This window comes from Gadus chalcogrammus, chromosome 15 (assembly GCF_026213295.1).
Source record: "Gadus chalcogrammus isolate NIFS_2021 chromosome 15, NIFS_Gcha_1.0, whole genome shotgun sequence".
Lineage (NCBI taxonomy): Eukaryota > Metazoa > Chordata > Actinopteri > Gadiformes > Gadidae > Gadus > Gadus chalcogrammus.
Genome location: NC_079426.1, coordinates 3,580,245 through 3,602,612, shown reverse-complemented (window position 1 = coordinate 3,602,612; position 22,368 = coordinate 3,580,245). Strand labels below are relative to the sequence as shown.

Here is a 22,368-nt window from a genome sequence, read left to right as displayed (position 1 = left end):
AGTGTATTCATGGGTTCAGTTCTAAAAGAGAGTTTAATTTATGTTTTTCTGTGCATCAATAGATTTAAGTATATTTTTATAAATGTAGGCTAGGGATGGGAACAGTAAATGGACAGTTAATATTTTGATGCTTTGATGTATTTTGAATAATGAAATGATCGTGTGTGTGTGTGTGTGTGTGTGTGTGTGTGTGTGTGTGTGTGTGTGTGTGTGTGTGTGTGTGTGTGTGTGTGTGTGTGTGTGTGTGTGTGTGTGTGTGTGTGTGTGTGTGTGCATTAAATCCACACACAAAATAACATGTGACTATGTTTTAGGGTTAAATGTCAGCGTTACCACCAGTGTTGCCTTTAAAATAACCTAATAGCCCCAATAGCTGCCCTGGAAACACTTTGTCTTTACACTTCTGTATGTATTCGGTAGGTGTACGTGAATGTGTGTGTGTGTGTGTGTGTGTGTGTGTGTGTGTGTGTGTGTGTGTGTGTGTGTGTGTGTGTGTGTGTGTGTGTGTGTGTGTGTGTGTGTGTGTGTGTGTGCGTGTGTGCGTGTGTGTGTGTGTGTTGGTATGTATCTTTGTTTGTTGATATGCATTCAGGAACATTTGCAATTCATGGACAAGAGTAAAGGCTTGAGCTAGCTTTCTATCACCCAGTATCTAGAGAGCTTCTTGAGCAGACTGTGTGTGCATGCCCAGCATAATGTATGGGCTCGTATGTATGCAGAGGGAAAACGTGAAAAAGAAACCGATGATCTAGGGGGATGTTCCTCAGCTTGTTTCCTTCCCTGTTTCCCATATCCCTTTCTCCTCCTAATCCTCTCTGTCTTTGTCGTAAAATCACCATTATAATCTTTCCTCTGCCCCGCATTTCTCATACATCTCAACAGCTCCCCCAAAAGGTGAAAAACGGGTTGTTATACTTTGGTTCTAAACCTCGAGGGGAAGTGTTTATTCAATTCACGGTGTGGCGTAACGTGTGCCACGATTTTATTCGATTGTACCAGGTTAGATTTGACGTTCAATGAAGGAACACATCAATATGAACTAAGCCATAACACTATTGAATATATTTTTTCTTTGTTGTTGCCTGAAATAGATTACTAATGAACAATACAGTTATCCCATGTAATTATCATTTTCATTTTTTATATTTTGTTATCTTTATAAATGTGTTATTATATAATCCTTATTATGTTTTCCATAGGCTACATAGCCCCTTTCTGTTTGTACTTTCCATCTTTCTTTATTTAACATATTTCTGCTGAATTCATCTCATTGCTATAAATCAAGCTATTTAATAAGACACAGAACTACTGATAATTAATTAAAAAATAAACTATTCATATAATTTAAGCCACTGTCATTCTTAATGAAAAATGAGACTTTGGTGTGATAGTTATTACTCCATACTATTGTTAGACAACTAACAACGTAAATCAAGTGAGTCTAGAAACAGATGGTCTTATTTACTGATTAATGATTGAAAAAAGGGCTACATGAAGCATACATTTGTACACAAATAGTAAAACATATTTTTTGATAGAAACGGCCACAATTCAATGGATATAGGATAAGAGGCAGATGGAGCTGGTGATTGTGACAGAAGTTTTATTGTTGTTCTCACACCTGCCTTTCATCGATATTTTGATTGCAATTTTATATTACCATAATTAAATATATATCGTACCCCCCATCACCACTAGATGGTGCTGTTTTTACCAGCGGCAAAAGTAAACTGACGTGGCAGCGTAACACCTCACTTCCGCTATTTTGTAGTCTTGTTGACATCCTGGCTGACATCCGTGACACTACTCCGTATTCCCTGGGCGTATGTCAGCGGCGGATGATTCCGATTGTTAAACACTGTGTCTGTGTGAGTCGGTGCGTTGTGAGGTCGGGTGCATGCGGAGAAGGACGCTCGGCTTGTGAGGGTTTAGTGACGCTGCAGGGCGAGCATGGAGTCGCTGGTCCGGATGCTTCTCGGTGGGCTGCTGGTGGAGGTGTGCAGCGGGGTCTCAGCGAACCGAGGGGGATACCAAACGTTCACGGATGAGATCCCCTTCAAGATCTCTTGGCCTGGTTCCGAGTACACTCTGGTATGTACCGGATTTGCAATTATGTGTAAACGGCATAAGAACAGATCTACACTTGCAACATGTTAAGAGATGACATTTCCCCATGTCCACTTCCGACTAAGTATTGACAGCCACGTTTCCCTTATTCCAGCCCACATCAGGTGCACTCTACAATGAAGATGACTTTGTCATTATGACCACAACGGAGAAAGAGAAATATAAGTGTCTCCTGCCTTCCCTTGCATCGGGAGATGGGGTGAGTGTTGGCATTGGGATAGTGTATTGCAACCACTTAGAGGCCATTCCTTCCATGAAGTATGCCCGATTAATTTACATACAAGTCCTATCTGATTGTTTTTAATGTCGATCAATCCACCAATACTGAACCTCTGCGTACAGCTTGGGACATTCTCTTTGTACCTGCATGCCTTTGGTTTCCAGATAAGTCTCAAGCATTCAATCACTGAAGACACAGAATGTGTACGGTTCACTGATTGGGGTTGTGATGTTGATGTTAATGTCTGTTAGCGTGATGACAAATTAGCTTCGAGGTGCTACCGGCACACCACAACTATGGTCCTAAACAAAGTGATTATGGTGTTTTAGGATGACGATAAAATGTACAAGGGGCCTACACCTGGAGTCCTGCTAGAACCTCTCTTCAAGCAGAGCAGCTGCTCCTACAGAGTGAGTCACCTCTTCTGTGTCACCGTCGCTTTAATACTTTTGTACAAAAGAAGAAAAAGAACCAACCAGCATGTCCTCTTTTCAGTTGTCTATAGTTGTGTTGATATGATTGTATGTTGCATGCAAGTTAATGCAAACTTCTTTTTAAGGGAAATTGAAACAGTATTATGTTGTGTTGTGACCCATCTTAGATTGAGTCATACTGGACTTATGAAGTCTGCCACGGGAAACATGTAAGACAGTATCATGAGGAAAAGGAGACCGGGCAGGTTAGTTTTCTTTTGTGATTAAAGAAGAATTCATGATTACTGTGGCATTTGTCTTAGGTAACATATGGAATGACTTGATAAAGAGTAGGCCGATGTGGACTGAGAATTATTTACGTTTTTCTTTTAGAAAATCAGTATTCAAGAGTACTTCTTGGGTATCATGACAGAGACGGGTGAGTTGAGTCCACATTGTGGATGTTCACTACATGAGTACCCATTGTTACATGCTAAAGTCTTTGTCATAAGTGGGTAAATCGATGCACTTGTTTGCAGAAAAAGGCAGCGAAGCAGAAGATGTCAGCGCTGAGAACGAGAAAGAGGTGCGTCCCTGAACCACTCGTCTGTGGTATCCTGTCCAATTTCAGTTCTGACGTGTGCTCTCAACAGATGTCTGAAACCCGTTTTCGCTCCACTGTTTTCTGCGTGTTGTTGTCGCGGCTGACTAGGTGCCCACCAGGAACATCGAGGGCCAGTTCACGCCCTACTACCCCGTGGGGATGGGCAACGGCACGCCGTGCGTGCTGAAGCAGAACCAGGCGCGGGCCACCTCCGTGATGTACGTGTGCCATCCCGAGGCGAAGCACGAGATCCTGTCCATCGCCGAGGTCACCACCTGCGAGTACGAGGTGGTGATCCTCACCCCGCTTCTGTGCAACCACCCCAAGTTCAGGTAGAGCTTCCCCCATGAACCCGCTGGTTTACCGGCTACAGTGTACCGCTTGGGATGCACCGACTTATCGGCCATGCATCGGTATCGGAAGACATATTGGCCGATATATTTAAGAATAAGACAAATAAGATAACGTTCATTAGGGGCGGTGTTTATGTGTTATGTTGCATCGATTTTGAAACGATTATTTTTCATTCATTGGTTATGTAAAAGAAGATTATATCAAAGCTATTTTCATTCATTTGTAAAATTGAATGTGTGCTCATTTAAAGATAGTGTGATGAAGGCCTGAAAGACTTTGAAACTGTTTTTCTTTAACAAACATTGTTTGTTCGCTATAAAAAATTAACATCTGTATCGGCCCAGAATTTCCCAAACGTACGCTATATGTAACAATTATATATATAATAGTAGATTCTTTATCTAAAGCGTCTCACAACAACACATTGTAATTTGCACACATTCATTGCGCATGCAATCTTCGCAACGGTGGGAATCGACCCCCTTAACCCTGGCAGAGTGAATCCTTTGCCTCTGCCAGTTAAGCTCGGCAGAACAACGTCTGTGGTGAGCTATAAACACACTCAGCCATACGCTTGTCTTTGTCTCTCTAACCTGAAACAGAGAAATATGTTTATATGGCATTAATATAATTGTCATTTTAATACTGCTACATAATAATAATAATAATGTAATTTGGCATTATAAATATCATCCAAAGCCTCTTACAATAGCGAGAGTGTACATTTTTGTTGTTGTTGCATGGATGCCCCAGTGGGTTTCCGGTGGTTTAACCGGTAAACAGTGACACCGGCCAGTCATGGCGTTGGTATTCAAACATGGCCGTGTGTTCCACCTCCTGAGCCTCGCTGACACTGACCCGCCCGCGCTCACCCGACCTAGGTTCAAGTCGTCGCCGGTGAACGCCATCCTGTGCCAGGCGCTGGCGGGCTCCCCGCTCCGCCCCCAGCAGCTCACCAAGCTGGACACGGCCCAGCAGGAGCAGCTCAAGCCCCCCTTCTCCTCGGTGCTGGAGGCCCGGGAGGCCCGGGAGGTCCGGGAGGTCCGGGAGGTCATCGAGGTGAGGGGGCTCGTCCTTGGGCCGAAAGAATCAGAATCAGAATCTCTTTATTGTCATTGCACAAAGTGCAACGAAATTGGGGTAGAGGCTCTCAAAATAATTGTTTTTAAAAACAAAAACTAAATGAGAAAAGGGTTATTTTTTAAAAATATATATAGAATGTTAAAGAACTCAAACAAATATATATCTTTTAAAATGTCAGCCAAGGAGACCGTAGTCGCATGGAAGACGTGACAACCGGAGTGGTTTTAATATTAGTAGGAATTCAAACTCGAGGATAGTAGATTAACCTGGATTATGTAACTGTGGTGCATAATGCTCACCTCCAGAGATGCCATGTTCCAACACGGTTAGCTTACCGTTTAACTTGACGTTGACACGCATCGCTGCCTCTGTGCTTTTTTGTTTCTTGAAAATGATCGGCACATTCCTGCTCAAACAGTAAATATTTCTATTTTATATTTGTATAATGACTGATAGTACTTACGGCTCACTTTCTTTCGATTTTATATTTATAGCTTTACAATGCTTATTATTTGTTTTCACCGTGTGTGTGTGTGTGTGTGTGTGTGTGTGTGTGTGTGTGTGTGTGTGTGTGTGTGTGTGTGTGTGTGTGTGTGTGTGTGTGTGTGTGTGTGTGTGTGTGTGTGTGTGTGTGACAGACACACGTGTTATAAATTTGGATATTAAATTAATGTTGGCACCTCGGTTTGTGTGTGTGTGTGTGTGTGTGTGTGCGTGTACTTCTTGGTTATCATGACGGACACATGCTAAATTCCACATATGTGCTTCACTTACCTGGCGATTAACGTGAAGACTGTGACTCTGTTCCCAGGAGGACACGTCCCCAGTGAGGGAGGAGGCCTTCTCCTCCACCCACAAGCCCATCACGGTGGGGGGCTCGTCCCAGGTCACCGTGGGGAGCACCCACATCTCCCGACTGACCGACGACCAGCTCATCAGGGAGTTCCTGAGCGGCTCGTACTGCCTGCATGGGGTGAGGCCTGCCGAACACACACACACACACACACACGCACCCGCGCACACACACACACACACACACACACACACACACGTACACACGTCTCTGTCTTAACGGCCTTGCTTGTGTGTCCCTGTAGGGAGTGGGCTGGTGGAAGTATGAATTCTGTTACGGGAAACACGTGCATCAGTACCATGAGGTAAGTGGTCTCGCCAAGCGGCCCGTCCAAGATGGCACCTCATTCCTCCTCGGGCCTTGTATGACACGGCCAGTGTAAACAGAGCCACTTCCATTCTTCTTAGGATCCAAAGTGCAAAACACTTCTTGGGTATAACCAGGTGGCCAGTAGTTTCTATGCGTGTCTTTCTGCCACCCGGAAGTTACTTCTAGGTCCCACGGGCATCGATAAACTTTCTAAACATCAAGGTGCATCCTGTCGAACATCCGGTTTGCACAACGGCCGATCACACCACCAGAGGCGTGTGGCGTCTCCCTTTGAGTGTTTGGAGTGGGACCAGTGTGCGTGGCGCTGCCTTGACTCACATGTAGGATAACGCGTCTCCCACCAGGACAAGGAGCAGGGGAAGAACATCGTGGTGGTCGGGAGCTGGAACGCCGACGAGCATCTGGAGTGGGCCAAGAAGAACGTGGCGCGCTCCTACCAGCTGAAGGACGACGACCTGCAGAAAGTCAAGTAGGTGCTGGTTCCTCCCGCCGATGTGTGCCGATGTGTGTAGCGTTTCATTTCTTAATTGTGAATTGATTTGTTTGCGTGTGTGTGTGTTCACCACTGCAGGCTGGTGTCCCACTTCTATGGCCACGGGGATTTGTGCGACATGACGGGGAAACCAAGACAGGTCGTGGTCAAGCTCAAGTGAGTTTTCTGCCCTACTGTATATGATTTAATTAACGAATAGCTTATATGTATAACTTACACCATTGTAACAGAAGGGATTGTCGCTTGAGAGCAAACCATCGGCGGTTTCCGTTCTTTCCGTCCCTGTAGTTAAATGGAGAACGATAATGGAAGTTCTGTGGTTGGGTCTTAACACGCCTGCTTGTTTTGTGTCAGGTGCAAAGAGTCCGAGTCCCCCCACGCTGTCACAGTGTACATGCTGGAGCCCCAGACCTGCCAGTACATCCTGGGGGTAAGTCGTGAACAAAGCTATACCTAAATGTAAACAAACATGGAACCATAGGTGATGTGTTACCTTGAGCTAAACTAACCTCTTTCTTGTGATTGTGAGCTTACTAACTGCTTAAGAGTTCCATGTTTAATTATTTTATGTTTTTTGTTTGTTATTCGCTTCACTTTTAATCCTTTTATTCTGGCATGTTACATTATGTAATGTACCATGTAATCTCAATGTCAATCATCTGTCTATATGTTGTGTTGCTTTTATGCTTTTGTAAGTTCTATCTAACATCGACCTGCAAGGGACTACAGATGAATTTTTTTTTTTTTAACTAAATCTGGTGCATTTATATGTCCGATGCAATGGCCATGTTGATTAATGTGCACTGTCCCTTTTTAAATAATTAAACAAAAATAATAATAATATTGCAACAACAAAGAAAGTAGTGTGTATATATAGATCGACAGATATATAGATAGATAGAAATATATATGATAATAATAGATGGATATGTATACAGATAGATTATTTAGTTGTTGTTCCAGGGACATGGTCATATAGTTAAAGGTTTGTAGCATCTACACAAAGTATCTCCTAAGGGGTCCTGCCCTCTCTGTGCTCCAGGTGGAGTCCCCGGTCATATGCCGGATCCTGGACACCGCAGATGAGCACGGACATCTGTCCATCTCCGCCTGAGAGCCACACGGCCCAGACCGCTGCCCCCGGGCGGGGGGCTGCTGAAAGGGGAGAGCGGGGTCCTTCCTTAACACTGTCGGACGGTGGAGGAGGAAGGGAGACCGTGGAAATAGACACCAAGAACAGGGGGGGGCCGGAACACAACCTCCGGCAGACGGGGGGCTGAAACCCTGCCTCGATGTAAAACCAGGACCACTGTCCAAGCCGACCAAGAACAAACCCCCCCCCCCCCCCCCCCCCCGGTCGGTGTCATGGGACTTGTTATTTTAAAGCCCAGGGCAGCGGCCAGGACAACGGCTGACTTTGGCCAAACCAGAACTCAAGATGGAGAAATATGAACAGTCTCCACAGGCAATGGACTTCATGCTGCTTCATATCTTTGCTTTCCTGTGCGGGGCCAGAGAACTCGAAAGACTGATGAGGATTATGTGTTATTATCTTCAGGAATTGCAACATCTTTTGCATTTTAGTTCTTGGTGTGTGGGTAATTAGAGTTCATTACATGCTTGTCTGTGTCACTTTACGGTTGTAGATTTAAAAAGCCAATATCTGAAATTTCTTTAACTGTGAGAATGGGTGCTATGCCATCTTAGTGGGTGAGTGTGTAACTTATAAGCTAGCTTGTGCTTTGAGTGTTTGATTTAAATGTCACTTCTGGTCAATTATATTTTCTTTTCTGCAAAAAAAATGTTCAGATCAACAACAAATTATAGAAAAATCTCCTTTTAAAAAATGAATGATATTAAAGTGAAGAAAGTGAAACCCCATGTGTTAACGTTACATTCCAGTTGGCAGTCAAATTTTAAATGAAAAACAAACCTTTAAAACGTTCCACTTAAATCCCAGTTGGCAGTAATTTGACAGACTTTCTTTTAATGTGACTAAACTGGAACCGGTATCATTTGTATGTCATTTTTTATGTATATATATCAAAGATCTCAGATGTAGCCATCTATGCAGCATCTACATTCCCAATATTCGGTTGCGATGACCATCTAGACCACCAGGGGGTACTAAGGCTTATAACCTGTGGCCCATTATATGGCATGTCAATGTCATGGATGCATACGGTCTTTGAATTAACGTCAACTAACAACTAAACTGCCCAAATAATTATCAATAATTAAAAACAATACGTCTCAAAATATTACAAGCAAACGCTGTCATCATAAGGCAGCACCGGCATGCAGAATGAAGACGTCTCCTGTAGATTAAACTGAAGCCTTAGAACACTATAGAGGTGGTCCCATCCAGCTGTGACCATTTGCAACATTTGAGTTAGAAAAACGTATGAGCTTGACAACTACATTTTTAATGGGGATAAAATACAATGTACGGTATGAAAATATCAGGTAAATGACACTTTCAAGCAGACAGTCCAGGCTCTGTTCAAATCTCATTTGTGGGGGACGGAGCCTCAGAGAAGAACCACTACGTGTAACAAACAGATGTTTGGTAATGAGGAATTAGATAACAATGGATTTGTTATAAACACTTGTAACTTGGTAGCAGTAATAATACTGGTAATCATCAGCAACGACATCGGAGTTCACACAATGACATCCATCGATTACTGTTATCTAACTCGTCATTTACTAAAAAAGTCCCAAGATATTCAGACGCAACATCTTAAACCTAGATAATTTTTTTCCCATTCAAATGAATTCACCATGTATTAATTCGTCACGTCCGAGAAATGCCAATACTGACACAAAAAACTATAACCGGAAAGTGACCGGATGTGACGCTCCAAAAACAAAGACCAGCGCGTCCCGGTACAACCGCGTTCCGTCAGCCTTGCGGCCTGTGGTCGCCTCAGACCGAGGGTATGGGGATCGGGTGCACGGAGGTGCTCTCAAAGTCCTGCAGGGCATCCTGGGGCGTGTGGTAGTGCATGGCCACGTAGGACTTAGCGAAGGCGAAGCTTTGGGAGCTCACGGGCTGCAGGCTGTTGGGGGAGCTGGGCCCCGCCGAGGGGCTGCTGTTGTAGATGCTGTAGTAGGGGTCGATGCGCGTGTTGATGGGCGTGGACGTGCTGGGGGGCCGGAGCTTGCGTCCCGCCGTGGGCCTGGGGCTGCCCGCGCAGTCCCTGGAGTTACTGGGCCCGCAGGCCTGGTCGACCAGCCGCCGCAGGGGCTTGGGCGAGAGCACGTAGGCCGAGTTGGTCTCGTGGTGGGACGACTTGTTGCGGTTGACCTCCAGGCTGCCCTTGCCCATGGCGTGCAGCCGGGTCTTCTGCTTGCAGCACAGGAAGCCCAGCGCCGCCCACTGCAGGCAGCAGAGCACGCGGCGCCGCAGCCCGGCGCTGTTCCGCGAGTACACGAAGGGGTTGATGCCCGACTTGAGGAAGATGAGCACGAAGCTGCACAGTTCGAACTGGTAGTGGGCGAAGGTGCTCTCCGGCGAGAGCATGTCCTGCGCCAGGGACACGCCCATGGGCAGGCAGCACAGCAGCACGCAGAACACGATGACCACGCAGGTGATCACTGCCTTGGAGTCCTTGGCCGTGGCCAGGTTGACCGTGGACACCAGCTGGCAGCAGGTGGCGCCCTGGGCCGCCCCGCCGGGCACCACCGGCGGCGGGGCGGCGCGGTTGGCGTACGCGTGCGTCTGCACGTGCTGCAGCTTGTTGTACGTCTGGTTGCGGTAGAGCGACGGCGCGCACTGCATGCCCTCGAAGCCCGCCACCAGGAGGGTGGTGGGGGGCGCGGGGGGCTGCGGCGGCGGCGGCGGGCGCGTGGCGTCCACCGTGATGACGGGACACTTGCGCACCTGCGCGTTCTTCCGCAGCGTCTGGGCGATCATCAGGTAGGACACCGACACCACGGCCACGCAGAAGGCAAAGTCCGCCATGTAGGCGTACAGCACCACGCGCGCCCGCGACCCCGAGAGGCCGAAGTGGGGCAGGCAGGGGCCGTCCTTGCGCGGGTAGGCGCGCATGGTCAGCAGGGCGGCCATGGTGAAGCTGGAGGTCCACAGCAGGGCGGTGAGGGCCAGGGTGCAGGGGAAGGAGGCCGTGCGGTTGGGCTGCTGGCCCAGCACCATGCGCAGGCGGTGCAGGGCGATCACCGCCACGGTCTCCAGGGACATGATGATGAAGCCCGAGCTGGTGAGGTGGAAGGCGAAGCAGAAGCTCTTGGAGACGCCGTCGCCGCCGCCCGCGTCCAGGAAGAGCACCAGGGCGAACATGGGGGCGGTCACGCAGCAGATGAACAGGTCGCAGAAGGACAGGTTCAGGATCATGAAGTCAAAGTTGGTGCGGAACTTGCGGAAGGCCGGGTCGAAGAAGGAGAGGAACACCACCAGGTTGCCGTAGGAGCCCAGGCAGAAGATGAGGATGAGGAGGAGCGAGCAGGAGGTCAGGGTGGCCGTGTGGACCACGGCCCATCCTGTGTGGGACTGGGGGCTCAGGGTGCCGTTGAAGCCCAGCTGCTGCAGTCCGTCCACCAGGTTCGATGGCTCGCCTGTGGCGTTCATTGTAGCAACAGCGGGTTGAAAAGGCTCACAGGCTCATTTTTCTTGAGCACGGGGAGAGTCACAAGAGGGGGACAGCGACCGACGACTCCTCCATGGCTGCTACCTAATTGGCAGAATGCTAGAAAAAAAGATAAAACACAAAGATTTGGTATTCTATCGACTCGAGCAATAGCCACACCGCGACGTATAGAATAGTAACGTTAGTGTAAAAACGGTGGCGCAACCAGTGTACTGTAGCCGATGGGGCTGTGACGTGATTTAACCAACATTGTACACACATAGATACATTTATACCGGCCACCCTTCGAATAGTATGCAGATGCTCTGCTTTATGTATGTGCAGGAGCATGACTTTAACGATTTCCAATAGAAGGCCTTTTCAAGCTAACAGGATCGCTATTGTCCGCTCTAATTAAAAAACCTCCATCACTGGCAGCGCTTCCGAATGGGCATGTTAAAATAAAACAGAACCTACCGCATTTAAATATCGTTGCGTATCCACCATCACCTTCCTCGATCAAATTAAAATCACATTTTGAGCTGGTCGATGGTGAATCTGCGTGCCTCGACATTAGAAAAATACGTATTTTCCGTGGGGCCACAAGAAAACAATGGCAATGAAGAAAAGAGCATCTAATGGACGTTTTTTTCCTTCACACGCTCTTTGCAGCGCAGAGCTCAGAGGAGCGCACGCGAGTGCTCCTGACGTCACGTCCTTTCTCCGGGGCCGCGGCCATCGGACGTACAGGCGGGAGCGTGAAGTCACAGCCTACGCATCACACAGCCATGTACTGCATTCAAGTAGAGGCGCGCGTGCTGTCCGTCAAGCGCACCTGACGTACGTCATCAAAAGCCCTAATCATCAGAACATAATTTTTTTAATTTGATTCATAGGATTCAAGACTTAAATTGGCTGCAATCTTTTCTACGCTCTATGGGTGAAGCAGTCCGGTGAGATAAATGCCAGAACCAGGCTGAACAGAAGTTGACTACTAAAGTTGGAATATTATTCTACCACTATGGTCAAGTGTGGACCCATACGTTTACAGAATCCTGTTTTTTTTTTTATGGTTTTGTTGGTCAATAACACCTTTAACATGATACCGGTATAGCATATTATTTCAGTTTTAATTAGTAAATTTAGTACATTACATATATACTTGATGCATAGTAGGCAACTCGATCAACGACTGTTTATGTAATTAAGATTAAAAATACAAAACTTCCAGGATTTAGTAAATCATTTTATTGCATTTTTTATTAAATATGCAAACAGACATCTAAAAAATAAAAAATAAAATGAACACTGCAGTTTTGGCACTACACTAAACATTAGTGAGGTACTAAAAAGCGTCAATTTGAGTGACTTCATTTGTCATGAAGAAAATAAAAGCGTACCAAAATAACGTTTATCTTGCTAGGTTATAGAAAAATAACAGATTATATGGAAATGGAGGGCTGTCATTTGAATCCGGTGTTGCGGTTGTTCGGTGTGGGTTGTGTTGAAAAAACAAAACCGAAAAGCTTCATTGCAAAAAACAAAGGTCCATCCATCATTTCAACGTAACCCTTCTGAAACAATAAATAAATAAATACGCTTATGCGTATGCTTGCTGAACATGCGTTGTATACATTTACGTGATGCATATAATCAAATGTCAATCAAACCGCCACACAAACATTGTGTATGTGTGTCCGTGTTGCAGTCTAAGACAGAAAAAGACTGCGTGCTATGGTCACTTGTAACGACTTCCCGACTGGAAGATGGTACAATTAGTCCTGTGGGGGACAATGTGTTGGCTCAGTGGTGGTACGCTTTCTAAATCATATAGTGGGACACACACAAAACATCAAACAAACAGACAAACACACAAACAGGCAAGCAGATGCACACGCAGGCACACACATACATACATACACACACACACCCATTCCCAAGCTAATCACAACCCCTCCCCCTCAATTAAAAAAACACAATAAACAAAAGCCTGTACAGTAACCTCTCGCCCTGCAGAGCAGACTTCCCTGCGATGATTCAACCTTAAATATTAAGTATAGTAGAAATGTAAATAAGCGCTAGATACATAAATACACACTTTCGTAAGCCAATCATGATTCTCCAAGGTAGAGCCTTCTGCAGTTCCGTCAGACTGTCACTCTTCTCCTCCTCGGGTCCGAGGTCATCTTGGACCAATGAAAACTCAAGAAATCCATTTAAAAAATAAGAAAAAGGGAGGCTCTATAGGCGGTTCCTCCTCCTTCATGAGCCGACATCATTTCTGTGGAGGGAAACCATCACGACCCATTCAGCATGATGTCCACGATGGTTGGGGTGTGTGTGTGTGTGTGTGTTAGTACTTAACTGTGTAGCAACTGCAGTAGCTGCTATCATTGCTGTAACACGGGGAATTGGTTAGCCTAGCGATTGTTGTATTTGCACTTGGTTCTATGAACATCCTTTCTGTACCGACAGCGATATATTTATGCACTTCTTATGACAAATGTACTTATTGTAAGTCGCTTTGGATAAAAGCGTCTGCTAAATGCCCTAAATGTAAAGAGAGAGAGTGTGTGTGTGTGTGTGTGTGTGTGTGTGTGTGTGTGTGTGTGTGTGTGTGTGTGTGTGTGTGTGTGTGTGTGTGTGTGTGTGTGTGTGTGTGTGTGTGTGTGTGTGTGTGTGTGTGTGTGTGTGTCGGACCGTGTCTAGGCATAGTAGCAGGGGGACACCAGCAGGTCGGTCAGGACCACCAGCTGGTCGTCGGTGAACTGCTGCTTGTGCTCCTGCCAGTTGTCGTGGTGCGTTCGGCGGAAGTTGGACAGAGTCTTCTTCACCGTCATCTGGGAAACCCAAAAGCGCCTCAGTGTGAAAAAACAAATGAAGACAACCTCACTAGTGCAGACACGTGTTCGTTCAAAACATGCGTGTTCACCGATTGACAGACACTCCACATCCACTCGTTAGTTACTTGTCTAAACTGGTCACAATCATTTCCTAAGTATTCTACTGCGCAGGTTCCATAAGACCACCTGGACATGTGTTGACCCCATGGGTGGGGTGGTGTGATGTGTGGATGTTTGTGATCATCATGGGTGGGGTGGTGTGTTGTGTTGATTTTTTTGTGATCATCATGGGTGGGGTGCTGTGTTGTGTTGATGTTTGTGATCATCATGGGTGGGGTGGTGTGTTGTGTTGATGTTTGTGATCATCATGGTTGTGTTGGTGTGTGCGTGTGTGTGTTTGTGATCATCATGGGTGGGGGTGTGGGTTGTGTTGATGTTTGTGATCATCATGGGTGTGTTGTGTTGATGTTTGTGATCATCATGGTTGTATTGGTGTGTGCGTGTGTGTGTTTGTGATCATCATGGTTGTGTGGGTGTGTGTGTGTGTGTGTGTTTGTGACCATATTGGGTGTGTGGGTGGGTGCGTGCGTGTACCTCGATGGGCTGTGTGTCGTTGAGGTGGGCGCTCAGGTCCATCAGCAGCTGGGGCATCCAGGTGGGCACGTCGTAGGGGCTGGACAGGATGCAGGCGCTCAGGCCCAGGACGCCCGCGTGGCGACGCATCAGATCTGCCCCGGGACAGAGGAGAGGCGTTCACAACCAGAGGGAACTGGATCTATCCAGCTAGATCTATCCAGCTAGATCTATCCACCGCTATATATCCATCCAACTATATCTATCCACCTATATCTATCCAGCTATATCTATCCAGCTATATCTATCCAGCTATATCTATCCAGCTATATCTATCCAGCTATATCTATCCAGCTAGATCCATCCATCTATATCTATCCACCTCTATGTATCCATCTATATCTATCCATCTATCCCCTATATCTATCCATCTAACCACCTATATCTATCATCTATCCATCTATCATCTATCCACCTATATCTATCCATCTATATCTATCCACCTATATCTATCCACCTCTATGTATCCAGCTATATCTATCCATCTATCCACCTATATCTATCATCTATCCACCTATATCTATCCACCTATATCTATCCACCTATATCTATCCAGCTATATCTATCCATCCATCCACCTTTATAGTTGTGAATACTATTAATTCCAAACTGTATTTTTGCTTTCATATTTTCAGAAGTTCTTTTCTATATAATTATAACAATTAATCTTCAGCGGAGCAAAGGCAACAGAAACAACTTCACTAAGGATAATAACATGTATGCATATAAATATAAAAATCCAATATGTGAACATAAATGGTCATGACTATGCATTGTAAGCCACTAAGCTCTACAAGTGTCTTTAAGGAAGCCGTCTTGCCAGCGGAGGGGACGGTGTCCACGGCCGAGCCCAGGGCCCTCGTCTTCTTCTTGGGCAGGCTGGTCTGGCAGAGAGCCTCAAAGTGGGCCTGCATGGGGGCGTCCATGGACAGGAAGTTGCACTGCAGGAAGCCGCTGAGCGTGGTGGCGGCCATTTCCCGTACCTGCCAAACACAGGCTCTCGTTACGTGGATGGCAATTATGCGTTACCTTGTTGCCACATATAAAAAAGGGATCAGGCCAACAGTCCTGGATCTGGTTTGCAAGGCAGAGGAGTTGCCTCAGCCCCCCTCCCCATTGGTACAACCTTAGGAGGACCTTCCCTTACACGATCTACCACACGGTCACTGATGGTGGAAGTGCACACGGCTACGTTGGGTCTTCCTACTGCTGAAGGTGGGCCGTGATACATCAAAATGTAGACTCAGACGGGCTGGGTGCTTCGAGGAGAAGACGGCTGCCTTGGTGTGGGTCTGGAAGGGAGGAAATTCACTTGGCCAGATGTATGCTCGTCGGCCTTAACGCTAATCCGATCCACTAATCAAGTGTACTCCCGGAGGCATCGCGGGGCGACGTCCCGTGTGGTACAGTGGACGCATCGGGCACCGTTAGAGAGTAGGAACAAAGCTACCTGTGAAAACCAAGCACACTCCCCCTTCTCTTCACACACACTTTCCTTCTCTCTCTCTAATCCTCCTTGAATCCGTCGCCATAGCAACAGATTACTGCAGCCCGTGGTTTCCATGGCGACGGCCAGAGGGCTGGAGGAGTATGGCGGGAGAGGGGGGGATGGAGAGCCAGAAGGAATCATTACAGTGGAGCTGAAAGACAGCGTCTGAGGGGGGGGGGGGGCCTGCTAGGGCACACAAACCTGCACCCCAGTAATTATAGAGTCCCCCCGTCGTCACATCCAGCGTCTCCCCGTCTCTGATCCCCCACATACGGCACCCTCTGCGTAACGCAGACCCCTTTGTCTAACACGGCGTGGCGGCCCCGGATTGATCCGCTGATCGGCCATAGTGGGGTAAGGTTGTGTCCTGTTATAACAGTTTAAAACTAGGATCAACGACTATTTGAGGACTAAATGCACGTGTGCTGATATTGAACGTTGCTGGTGATCATGTTGAGATGATGTTAGATTGCCAATTTTCTTTTTGTTTTATGTTTGTTTTATACTGAATCTCAATGGGATTTTTCCTGGTAAAATAAAAAAATCGAACGCTTGTCGTGTGCGTTTCTTGTTTGGTGAAGTATGTGTGTGTGCGTGCGTTGTGTGTTCACCTCCAACTGCTCGTCCTCCAGCAGGCTGACCACCAGCGCCCGGACCTGGTCCACCGAGCCCTGGTCGCTCATGAAGGTGAACAGGTTGTAGAAGACCATGATCTGCAGGTACGTGAGCACCGTGTAGCGGGCGTGCCAGGAGCTGCTGCCGGCGATCTGCCAACGCAGAGAGAGAGAGAGAGAGAGAGAGAGAGAGAGAGAGAGAGGGGGGGGGAGAAAGAGAAAGAGACAGAGAGAGACAGAGAGAGACAGAGAGACAGAGAGAGCGAGAGCGAGAGAGAGAGAGAACACGAGAGAGAGAGAGAGAGAGACCTGCGTCAGAGGTGATGCTCGCTGGCTGTCGCTCCAATCGGAGGGCAGTAGGACGAGATGGACGTGCCTTGCCCTGGATGACTAATAACCAAACCAGCCCTCACCCCCCATGCCCTCATCAACTGTACACATATAACTGTAGAGAGCGGCGGAAGCCTAATCAGCATTCATGAGCAGAATACAAGGCACTTCATCAAAAGGCCCTTTTACCAAAACACAAAGCCTTGCGCTGTGTGGGTGGCATTCAAGTGGCCCGCTTGCTGATGCTGCATTGTTGGCACGCACAGCTCTCGTTCAGCATTAATTAATGCTCCTAATGACACTATTAGCCGTGCAGCATAGTACACACACACACACACACACACACACACACACACACACACACACACACACACACACACACACACACACACACACACACACACACACACACACACTTCTGCCACTCCAGACATCACATCCGGCGGGCGTCGTCATACGGTTACCGCAACACTTTACGACAAACAAAACGGCGGTTATAACGCTGTGCATAAACATCTGAAAACACTATTACTACACAGCAATGGAATCATTACACTAACAAGAACAATAAATAATATCATCAATTGAACAAGGATGTTACGTATTTATCTCGACGGGGAACACACGTGACGTAGCATCCTGCCTCCATACACGTTAGGACTTGCAGCGTGACTGGAGGATTGCAAAGAGGGGGGGACTACAGTGTGCCAGTGTGAAACAAGGGGCCAGCGGGCCAACGGCGGGGGGGGGGGGTAAGGAGAAGGGAGGCGCGGTGGATGACTCACCCCCTGCAGAACCCGGAGCACCAGGGGGATCTGCTCAGCGTAGAGGAGGCCCTGGGACATCAGCGACAGGCAGGTCTTGGCGTCTCTCTTCAGCTCGTCGTAGCTGTCGTCGTTCTCCACGGGGGCGATCTGGAGCACGGGGGGGCAGAGGGGGTCAAAGGCGTAGTTTTAAAACTGAAAGTATTAGAAAATGATTCCCATACCGCTCATACAGGGTGATACACGGGAGTGGGTCCGTTTGTCGAAGACATCACACAAAGGATAAATAACTGAAGACTGTCAAATTAGTGACGCCGAAGAACACGCTGCTTTCAAAGCTAGTCTGATGTTTTTAATCCGTCGTGTTGCTTTAATGTGCTGGGAGGTCTCCTTGGTGCGTTTAGTCCCACAAGCTGCTCGATACCCCTCTGAACCGCCACTGAGGGAACACCTGTTTACTGCAGCAGACCTGCTGCCCTCAGCGCTACCAGAGCACAGCGAGTACAGCGGAGACCTCGACCCCGGTTTGTTTACAACACCGCTTAAGAATGTGCTTCGTCTCGGCCTTTTGTGGTCAGAAATCAATGAAGGCCGCTTTAATGAGACTATAAATCTGGATTAAAGCCGGATTACCAGCTAGCATTTGTGAGCGATGCAGCTAAACCGCTACTCTGACTTTAAATGGATTAAAAACCTGACGGGGGGGTGGGGGGTATGGGTATGGGGGGGGGAGGGGGGGTGGGGGGTATGGGTATGGGGGGGGGGAGGGGGGGAGGGGGGGTTACCTTGAAGAGCAAGGGGAGAAGCTGCAGCTGCTCTGGGACAGCGGTGGAGAAGGAGCGACCCGCGCTGGCAATCAGCCACTTGAGCACTGCGATGCACACAGGAATGAATGAATGAATGAATGAATGAATGAATGAATGAATGAATGAATGCATTTCATTGGTCGTAACCAAAGGGGAGGAGCAGAAGCTTCAGCTTATATCAAGCTCTCCCTTTTCACATTTTTAAGAGTTACAAACAAATGTCATACATACAGTGTGTTTGCATATACACTTACCATACACATACACACATACATACACACACACCTACAAATACCCATAAGGGTCAAGATATTATCCAACATAAGATGGATAATATCCTTAATAATGATGAGAACGATAATGAGAATGATAATGAGAATAACGATGTTCATCATCATCACCATTATCAACGTTCTCATCGAGTGATACTACTCAATGTCTGTACATTAGTACGGACGTTGATCAGTTGGATATCTTTTTAAGTTCCCTATGTTCTGTATTATTCACTAAACAAGCAATAAACCATTCTATAGTATGACCAACAGAACATTTGAAGCAGTCAACATATACACTGCTCTTTCCGTTAGGCCAGGCCTATGTGATGAGATGAATTGATGCATGGTTTGATATTATAACATTCTTCCTCAGCCATCTCGATTTGCATATCGCGTTCGATTACATCGCGACGTTGGTTTTGGAGGGGGGACGGTTCCTCACCTGTCTTGAGCAGCTTGATGGCCTGCGTGCGCTCGTCCGGCTCGCCCACCTCGTTCTCCTCCATGACGTGGTTCTGGATCTCCTCGTCGCCCTCCATCAGAGGCTTGAGGCGCGCCACCACCCGCCGGGTGAAGTCGGCGATGCGCGGCGAGCTGGTGGGCTGCGTGTAGGGCAGGTTGACGTCGATCATGAAGATGTACGTCAGCACGCTGGAGGGAAGGAGGACAAAGTAAATACAGCGATATATACAATTCAAATATCAAATTTCAAATTATTTTGGAAATTCAATAATTCACATTCAAAATGGCAGAACGTTCTTCAATCAAATTTCAGGTAGATTAAAGTAATTTTATCAAAACTGATTTTTTTTTATTTACACTTGATTTTGTGCTTTTAATAAAATCGAATGATTTTGAAATTCAAACTGAATATTTAATTTAAATTGATTCTAAATTCAGTGCCGTTATTTTAAAATTAATATTTTTTTAACATTGTGCTTAACTCATTTGGAACAATTGTAACACACAAATCAAGCCAGATGAAGGCTAGAGTTGGCCGTTACCTGCCGATGCGCTCGCGGACGTTCTTGTACACCTGGGTGAGCTTGGGCTCCAGGTACTGCAGCAGCCGGTGCAGCAGCTCTGGGACCCGCCACTCCTGCTGGGCCAGGCCTCCCTGCAGCACGTACAGACGGCTGGGGGGGGGGGAGAGACTGTCCATTAGACCCGGACAAACACACCCGACACCTGACTGGGGTGGTGCTGGGTAGGGCTGGGCGATTAATCCAATTTCGATTTCGATATTAGCGTCAAACGATCACAAAATTAACATAGTTGAGTTTTCGATTCTTGTTTTTTAATGTTAAATGTTAAAGAACAGCTGGATGGATACATATCTGTACATTATTTTAGATTTGAACATTTTCTTTTGGACCATTTTGTGTATTTCTTTGAGGAAAAAATGTCAAAGTTCTCAGTTACAAAGTGTTTTCAAGAGGGACATGCTGAATAAATACATCATGTTTTAAAACCCAAAAAATAATCGTTTCAATAATCGTGATTTCAATATTGACCTAAATAATCGTGATTATGATTCTTTCCATAATGGAGCAGCCCTAGTGGTGGTGCCGGGGATGGTGATGGTGATGGTGCCAGGCTACTCACCAGGCGTCCACAAAGGACCCCCCCTCTCCATTCACGGGGGACTCCATCAGCATCTCAAACAGCCAGTGCAGCTTGCGTGGATCTCTGCTCTCCTGTGGACGACCCGGAGAACGTGATCAGGGTTGATGGCGCTGGATGAGGGATGATATTGACATGGTGGTGCTGGGGGGGGGGCAGGGCTTACACATGCGGTGGCGATGCAGGTTCCCCAGTCTGCGTAGGTCTCGATGGTGATGTTGGTCAGGGCCGTGCGGAGCAGCGGACAGAGCACCTCCCAGAGGCCCTCCACCTGGGGGGGGAGAGCAGAGCGACACTTAGTCAACGACCGGATGATACATCCACAGGTTTGAATACACAAATAACCAGGAAGTCCGCCGTACAGCCATGACCTCTCACTGTTGATACATCTTAAAATGTACTTTTTTATTTTTATTTATTTGATGTAAAAATTTTAATTTATTGTTATTTCAAATATGCAAGAAACATGTTATCAAATGACAGAAGCAAGGCTCTATTTTTCTTTTTTCTTAACACGTTTGAGAAGGAGTGGGAAGAAGTATACACTCGTTTAATCCCACCCCTTACTTTAAAGCCGTGCAGCGAGACACGGGCGCACAGTGGCCTGATTCCAGAACGACATTATAGGCGATCGATAATACATGAGAATAATACACTGATAGAGTCTTCCAGGGGGGTACCTTGACGTAGCTCCAGTGCTTGCAGCCCCGGATGAGGCCGGAGATGATCTCGGCCACGCAGCGCTGCTTGCTCTCGTGGGAGTCGGCCACCAGCCTCTGCAGGTGGGGCCGCAGCACCGGCACGAAGGCGTCGCTGAAGTTCCTGAACAGGCCCTGAGGGAGACGACAGCCGGGGGTCAGGAGAGGGGTGGGCTGAGGGGGGCTCGTCGGCTAGACCCCCCCCCCCCCCCGAGGTTGACCGTGTGGAGGGTATGGCTTGTGACGACTTAGGTTCGATTCCCGTCACCGATGGGCTGATGCCGCGTGTTATTCCTAGAGATGCACCGAGTGCAATCTTCTTGGACGATTACGCTTTGTGATTCTTTTTAAAGATGACTTTCTGATTTCGATTTTTTTTTAATGGACAGCCTCCGTCTGAACATTTTTGGAACTTTTCTTTCATGGAAAATGATACGACTTAAAACAAATCTCAAAATAAAAATGCACATTTTATACAAATAAAACCCAACTGAAAATAATTTGCATTACAGGCCCCTCTGACATGTTTTACTCTCCCGATAGAAAACAGGTGCAATAGCTCTATGCAACACTCTTAAATTAATGTAGTCATTCCAGGTAATCCATGGAGCCAAGCCCAATGTAATAAAGATTTAGCCACAGATAGTGCCATCTTGTGGTGAAACAAATGACTTTACCCTTGAAAATGGAGAGAATGGGCTTCACCCTGCGTGTTTTTAATTTGTTCAAGGTCCACACAAAAAAAGAAGCGTAGTTTTACAAAGTGGGGCCTCACCTTAAAGAGGCAGAACCTGCGGGGGCTGAACTTGTCCTTGCCCTTGCGGTCCTCCAGAGAGAGGAACTCTATCAGCTGGGCGATGAACACCGGGTCTGAGAAGTGGTCGAAGATGATCTGTTCCCGCTGTCATGAGAGAGAGAGAACAGAGAGACGTGACCGTCGGTGTAGGGGGGAGGATGTTTGATGTTGAAAAAGACGGTAATATGAAGCATGCATGTGGGATTCATCATCTAGCACACGCCTCTAACCTCGTTCATCTCCTCTCTGGTCAGGTTCTGCTTTGGCTGTTCCTCAGGTGGGGCGTACGACATTAGCTTTCTATACAATGGGTAAACAAAGATAATGTTAGAATGACACACACACTTACTTATGGCAGTCCATCGATTTCGATGTGGACGTTGCCCCAAATTAAATGTATGGACATTTATCGCGCACACACACACACACAC

At 47.0% G+C, this 22,368-nt stretch overlaps 3 protein-coding genes across 6 annotated transcripts in view; 1 reads left to right on the top strand and 2 right to left on the bottom strand.

The window, feature by feature from the left end:
- The first annotated feature begins 1,765 nt into the window (after positions 1–1,765).
- Positions 1,766–8,609, top strand: LOC130405014 (endoplasmic reticulum lectin 1-like). The gene is made up of 14 exons (XM_056609970.1): positions 1,766–2,091; positions 2,222–2,326; positions 2,677–2,757; positions 2,949–3,026; positions 3,154–3,199; positions 3,300–3,346; positions 3,473–3,696; positions 4,600–4,777; positions 5,613–5,774; positions 5,899–5,958; positions 6,329–6,453; positions 6,556–6,633; positions 6,832–6,907; positions 7,520–8,609. Exons 1-14 carry the CDS (start codon positions 1,951–1,953, stop codon positions 7,589–7,591), a joined length of 1,473 nt encoding a protein of 490 aa, XP_056465945.1. The 5' UTR covers positions 1,766–1,950; the 3' UTR covers positions 7,592–8,609.
- Positions 8,610–8,651: 42 nt separating this feature from the next.
- On the bottom strand, positions 8,652–11,692 carry LOC130405012 (probable G-protein coupled receptor 75). Its single transcript, XM_056609967.1, has 2 exons — positions 11,544–11,692; positions 8,652–11,186 (listed from the first exon to the last, which is right to left on the bottom strand). The coding sequence occupies exon 2, from the start codon at positions 11,066–11,068 to the stop codon at positions 9,407–9,409; it is 1,662 nt and encodes a 553-aa protein (XP_056465942.1). The 5' UTR covers positions 11,069–11,186; positions 11,544–11,692; the 3' UTR covers positions 8,652–9,406.
- Positions 11,693–12,265: 573 nt separating this feature from the next.
- The window catches only part of LOC130405008 (proteasome activator complex subunit 4B-like), a 29,874-nt gene continuing 19,771 nt past the window's right edge, over positions 12,266–22,368 (bottom strand). For 2 of the 4 annotated variants that reach the window (XM_056609961.1, XM_056609962.1), the window contains 14 exons: positions 22,168–22,237; positions 21,917–22,042; positions 21,124–21,276; positions 20,610–20,714; positions 20,426–20,517; positions 19,825–19,956; positions 19,263–19,471; positions 18,525–18,610; positions 17,761–17,889; positions 16,643–16,798; positions 15,363–15,525; positions 14,504–14,637; positions 13,767–13,906; positions 12,266–13,347 (listed from right to left, as the gene is read on the bottom strand). In XM_056609961.1, the coding sequence (XP_056465936.1) occupies positions 13,772–13,906; positions 14,504–14,637; positions 15,363–15,525; positions 16,643–16,798; positions 17,761–17,889; positions 18,525–18,610; positions 19,263–19,471; positions 19,825–19,956; positions 20,426–20,517; positions 20,610–20,714; positions 21,124–21,276; positions 21,917–22,042; positions 22,168–22,237 (1,690 nt within the window). In that variant the 3' untranslated portion in view covers positions 12,266–13,347; positions 13,767–13,771. The remainder of the gene's footprint in view (positions 13,348–13,766; positions 13,907–14,503; positions 14,638–15,362; positions 15,526–16,642; positions 16,799–17,760; positions 17,890–18,524; positions 18,611–19,262; positions 19,472–19,824; positions 19,957–20,425; positions 20,518–20,609; positions 20,715–21,123; positions 21,277–21,916; positions 22,043–22,167; positions 22,238–22,368) is intronic. The other 2 variants (XM_056609963.1, XM_056609964.1) reach the window with 2 other exon arrangements.